This window comes from Sorghum bicolor, chromosome 8 (assembly GCF_000003195.3).
Source record: "Sorghum bicolor cultivar BTx623 chromosome 8, Sorghum_bicolor_NCBIv3, whole genome shotgun sequence".
NCBI classification, from domain to species: domain Eukaryota; kingdom Viridiplantae; phylum Streptophyta; class Magnoliopsida; order Poales; family Poaceae; genus Sorghum; species Sorghum bicolor.
Window position 1 is genome coordinate 12,650,025 of NC_012877.2, and position 5,929 is coordinate 12,655,953.

General features: G+C 43.9%; 1 protein-coding gene across 1 annotated transcript; it reads left to right on the plus strand.

The window, feature by feature from the left end:
* Nucleotides 2,244-3,702, plus strand: LOC8084217 (probable glutathione S-transferase GSTF1). Its single transcript, XM_002441976.2, has 3 exons — nucleotides 2,244-2,602; nucleotides 2,732-2,780; nucleotides 3,063-3,702. Exons 1-3 carry the CDS (start codon nucleotides 2,450-2,452, stop codon nucleotides 3,527-3,529), a joined length of 669 nt encoding a protein of 222 aa, XP_002442021.1. The 5' UTR covers nucleotides 2,244-2,449; the 3' UTR covers nucleotides 3,530-3,702.

Sequence of the window (5,929 nt, forward strand, 5' to 3'; positions counted from 1 at the left end):
ATTATTAAATTTCTGCCCTATAATGGAATGCTTATCCTAGATAATTTAGTTTTTTCAACCTTTTCAACTTTCTACATGTGTAGCTTGAAAGTTCCTCCACAAGTTATTAAACAAATTGAGGAAAACATTGCTTATGGAGTAAAGGAGATATTAAAAGAAAAGGCAATTGCTTAGCTCCTTGTGACATAGCCTACAAGCCAAAAAAATAAGGGGGCTTGGGCATTATTGATATTCAAAGGCACAGTGATGCATTACTCATGAAATTCCTAGATAAGTTCTATAACATAATAGAAGTTTTGTGGGGTCCTTCTGGTTAAAAGACATTTTGAAGCTCTTTGATAAATTTCAAAGCCTTGAAATATGATGTCCCAATAGAGGTAACACTGTACTTTTCTGGTCAGACACGTGGGTAGATTAGGCTATGAAAGATAAATTTCCATAGCACTTCTCCTTTGCAAGGAAGCCCAAATCTCTGTCAAATTCTTTCTCAATCAACAGTTGGACAGAGTATTTAGTCCCCTCTCCCAAATAGCTGCCATCCAACTTGAAGAAGTTCAACAAATTCTACAGACTAGAAATTGGGATGAATCTATCAATGTTACTTGGAGCTACAACTAGGGGTTTCCAAAATACAGTAGCAAGAAAGCCTTTGGCATTCTAATTGGCACTACTCCAGCTACCCTGCACTTCAGATGGCTTTGGGCCTCAAGCAACCTGGCTAATTATGACAATTCCATTACTTTTCTAACACAAGCATTACTTAACCATTACATATGCGAACAGTGCCACAAGCAAGAGTCTGGGAGTGTACACTATGGATATTACGTATAAGACCGGTGCATACAGGAGACACCCCTGTAAGGTAAGTTTGAACTACTTCACTCACAATGGCCTGACATATGTTATGAAATTCTAAACCTAACATAGTTTTCTTATAGTGGCCTAATGAAAAAGGAATTAGAGCAATACCATTCAACCCTGATAACCTCCTGGAGCTCGTTGGAGACCTTTATTGCTTCATAATGGACCAGATTGTACAGTTGGTTTGTATCATGAACTAGAGTCTCTATTAGGATGTGAACCTGAGTACAAGGCTCTTTGTGACTAGGGAACACTAAGCATAGGTCGTTAAAAACAATGTGTATGTAATGTTATTGTTGGACTCTGTGGACTAGACTAGTGATGAATTATATGTTTTGAATTGTCATTTGTGGACTTTGAATATATGAATTATGTCGTTTGAGGACAATGTGGATATGAATATATGCATTATGTCATTTGGACATGTGAATATAATGTTTCCAATTATATGAATGATATGGTCACATTTGAAATTGTGAACTTAAACTATTTTGGTGGAAAAAACAGGTTGTAGAGGCAGCTGTTCACTCAAGCCGCCCCTAAAAAAACCTTCATATACAAATACTACTTGTAGAGGCTGATTGTGTTACCAGCCACCAGTGTAAATATGATTTGTAGAGAGTAAGGCCCTGTTTAGTTCCCCACTCAAAATTTTTTTATCCATCCCATCGAATCTTTGGACACATGCATGGAACACTAAATGTAGATAAAAAAAGTAAACTAATTACACAATTTGGTTCAAAATTACAAGATGAATCTTTTAAGCCTAGTTAGTCTATGATTAGCCTTAAGTGCTACAGTAACCCACATGTGCTAATGACAGATTAATTATGCTTAATAGATTCGTCTTGCAGTTTCCAGATGAGCTATGTAATTTATTTTTTTATTAGTTATTAAAAACCCCTCCCGACATCCTTCCGACACATTTGATGTGACACCAAAAAAATTTTCATCTCCAATCTAAACGGGCGCTAATGTAGAAGCGGTTAGCCAAACCGCCGCCCCTACATAGGCCGACTGGCCGAGTAGCCGCCCCAACAGTGCTTTTCTATAGTAGTGATCCTAACCAAGTCAATAATTACTTGATTGTCCAGTAGCCATTGCTGCCATTAAATAATATTGTAGAGCAGAAAATAAAAAGAAAGATATGATTGTGGTGCGGGACACTTTGATTCCAGTTATTGGTTCTAACTAGGATATATAATTTTCTATATGGACAACAATATCCCCTGTAGCCAGGTGTCCAGGTGACCACAAAATTAGTTATTTAAAGTGCTGATGAGCGTGACGGCGACCTCCAGGGACCAATAGCGAATATTGTATAATCAATTCAATTCACAGTCCAATCGACGGGAAACATGGATACATAGGGTGATATGGACTACTCCACCGTCGAATAATTGCCCAAGCAACCGTGCGGGCAAATAATTGGCCAAACTAGATCGTGTTGCATATCCGTATCCCTCTCCACCGCAACCACACACCACCACTGCACGTACCAGGCATATAGCAGAGCGTTGACATCTCCTCTTGTCCTCGATCGCTGCCACGCACACGGGCGAAAGCTGAGAGAGCTGAGCAAGCAAAGATGGCGCCGCCGGTGAAGGTGTTCGGATCGGCGGTGTTCGCCAACGCGGCGAGGGTTATGGCGTGCCTGGAGGAAGTTGGCGTGGAGTATGAGGTCGTCGAGGTCGATTACACGGCCATGGAGCACAAGGGACCCCAACACCTCTCCAAAAACGTACGTAATACAGCGTCTCTCTTGTCAAGATTTCATCATCACCTTCGTCGATGCTCTGACTACTCGTACTACAGTGGAATCTGACGTCGTTATAACGGTCCCCCATGCTGCTGATGTTTACTCTTGCAGCCGTTCGGCCAAATCCCAGCGTTTCAGGATGGGGACATGATGCTCTTCGGTATGCTCGCAAATTCCACTTCCATTCATCAATATCACTACGTTTCTGCCACACAAATGCTTGCTTGCTTATGAGGACCTGTTTGGCAAGGCTTCTATCTAGTTCCGACTTTAGCTCCTCCAAAGCTAAATGTTTCCCTAGAGTAATTATTTTTCAGTAAAAAGTAGAGAAGTTAGAGTTGTTTTGGTGAAGTGATAAATTATATATGACTTCTCTAGAACGGCTCTGTCTACTCCAGAGAGGCACCTCAAGAGAAGTGGTGCTAACTCTTTGAATTTGCAGAGTCCCGAGCAATCGCAAAGTACGTGCTCCGTAAATACTCCAAGTCAGCTCAGATCGACCTGCTGCGAGAAGGCAACCTGCAGGAAGCCGCGCTGGTGGACGCGTGGACGGAGGTTGAGGCACACACCTACTTGCCTGCCATTGCGCCCATCTTCTACGAGTGCGTCGTGTACCCTGCGAGGCTCGGCACCTCGCCTAACCAGAAGGTGGTGGAGGAGAGTCTGGAGAAGTTCAAGAAGGTGCTCGATGTCTACGAGGCGCACCTGTCCAAGAACAATTACCTCTATCTCGCTGGAGACTTCTTCAGCTTCGCCGACCTCAACCATTTCCCATACACCTTCTACTTCATGACGACGTCTCATGCGTCTCTCTTCGACTCGTACCCTAGCGTGAAGGCGTGGTGGGGGCGTCTGATGGCACGGCCGTCAGTGAAGAAGATCAGCGACGGTATGGTGCTCAGGGCTTGATATGGTGGTATAAGCGACGACATCCCGATTTGTGTCTGTAAAAGTAAGGGGTCTATGTCTATGTCTATTTATTTTCTGGTTTGCTTGATGAATGAGGTGGGTTTTCTGTATGCTTGCGCTTGGTTCGTTCCTATAAAATCAGTTATAACTGGATTACATGCCCTTTTATGCCAGAACATTTGCTAATTGTAACACCCGATTTTAAAGACAAAATCAGATATGCACCATATGTGAATTTTAGAAGACAAACCTCACATATAGCTATAAATAAGGGGTAATACCAAAGGACAACGCATATATTATATAACGTACTTAATAAATCAGAAATAACCTTAGGCAGCAAACCACGGAAGATGACTCCAAACTTCGGGTGTTAACTTCACTCTACAAGATCCAACTGACTGGTTGATCACAAGCCCAATACTTCTCCTGAGGTGTGGGGGAGATAGCAAGAGTGAGTCCAAGACGAACTCCGCAAGTATAGCAACTAGATAGTATAGATCCCACGGTTTCATGATCAATGTGACATAAATAATATAGAGCATTAAACAATAATCATCAGCATATTTACACAACAAGATTCATCACCCTTAATGTAAGAATCCCCAAGACCGCTCGTAACCGTGAGCACGGCTAGTATACCAGTTTTAACAGTCTGCAGAGGTTGTACATCTTTACCCATGAGTTATGATTTACCCTTTCGCCCGGGGTGATGAGCCTCGTAACCCACTACCAAGGTAGGTCAGCAGGGATCACTATGAAGTCTTTCAAAAGTTCGTCTAACAAGTTAGGGCCGCTTGATTTCGGTAGCCAGTCCGTGTGATTCTACCACACGCAGGGAATCCACGGTCTGCTATCCCCCATTTGCGCCACGCGGGTAACCTCTAACAAGCTAGAAAAATTACTCATACTTGACTAAAGCCAGAGCCATCATAGCCCTCATGGTTGCACTTTCATCCCGATTATCACTTACGAATAAATCCTCAAGTTGCTAAAAAGTCATTAATATCATTTGTTGCTTTATATTAATCTAGTCACAAGATCATGGTCATAGAATTAAAACCCAAATGCTATACTTGCCTTGATCCAATTGCTCCTGCTGGTCATACTTGTTTCCAAGGATCTGATCTTGATCACCTAAATGAAGCTCACCGTCTACTCTCGATCATCGATCATCAACACACAAACAATCGGAGACAGACATACACGAAGCAAAACAAGATTACAATTAGAATAGTACACCAGCAGTAAATAAATGTAAATAAAAGTTTTCCAAAATCATCTACACGCTGCTACGATCACGTCAACGGGAAATTCACGGAAAACGAAGTTACAACCCGAAATCTACGCATTAAACGGGACATCAAAAGTAATCTAAGGACTCGTATTTATCTAGGAACCCTAACAGTGGTGAACCTAGACAACAATGGTACCAACGCGAAGCTTATAAAATTACGAAACTAACGCAATTTGAACGGATCGAATCGGAGCTAAAACGGAGAGGATATGAATTTTCTAAGATTTTAGGTAGAAAAGTAATTAATTAAATAGGATCACAAAATTAAAAGTTTCAAACTGAGTAAATAATATTATTAACATGTAGAGCTCATGATTTTGAATCCAACGCAATTTGAATGGGTCAAATCGGAGTTAAAATAAATATTTTATGAGCAAAACAGTTTCAGTGGCAAACTTGTAAATACCAGAAAACGTATTTTCAACACAACCGAGAGACTTTACGTTTTCAAAAATAGAAAGCGCCTTTTGTGAGTGTGCTTTGGACTGTGGGTTCGACATTCAAACAGTCGAGGGGCTCTTTAATAAAATCGACACCGAAAGGTTATCTTCTAATCCTGAGCGCTGATCTTGAATCGGACGGCTGAGAAGGGATGGGGAGGTTCTGGCCGGCCGGCGGCGAGTCCAGACGGCGGCGCCATGGCTGGACTTGCCTTCTCCTCGCCGGAGTTAGGAGATTCAAGAAACTAATCACACCGGGAGCAAGAGGAGGGCAGGGCGAACTCGTTCCCGGCCTCGGCGTGGCCGAGGAGAGCCCGCACGGCCCGCTCCATGGCCGGCGGCCATGGAGCTCGCCGGAGCTCGCGGGGAACGGCACTAAGGGCCCCGAAACGGCGCAAGAGGAGTACGGGGAGAAAGAGGGGAAGAATGCGATGCTCACCACGGCGAAAACGGAGGCGCTGGCGGCTCAATTGGCTCCGGCGACGCGCGGCCGGATGGAGATGCTCCGACGGCGATTCTCGGCGCTTGCGCACTGCGAGCGGGAGCGGGGAAAAGCAAAATGGGAGCAGCAGGGGGGTGGCTCGGCTCACGAGCGTCCAAAAGGAGCGAGGCGCGCGGGAGGAAGAGAGGGGGGGAAACGTGGGAGCGGGGGGGGGGGGGGGT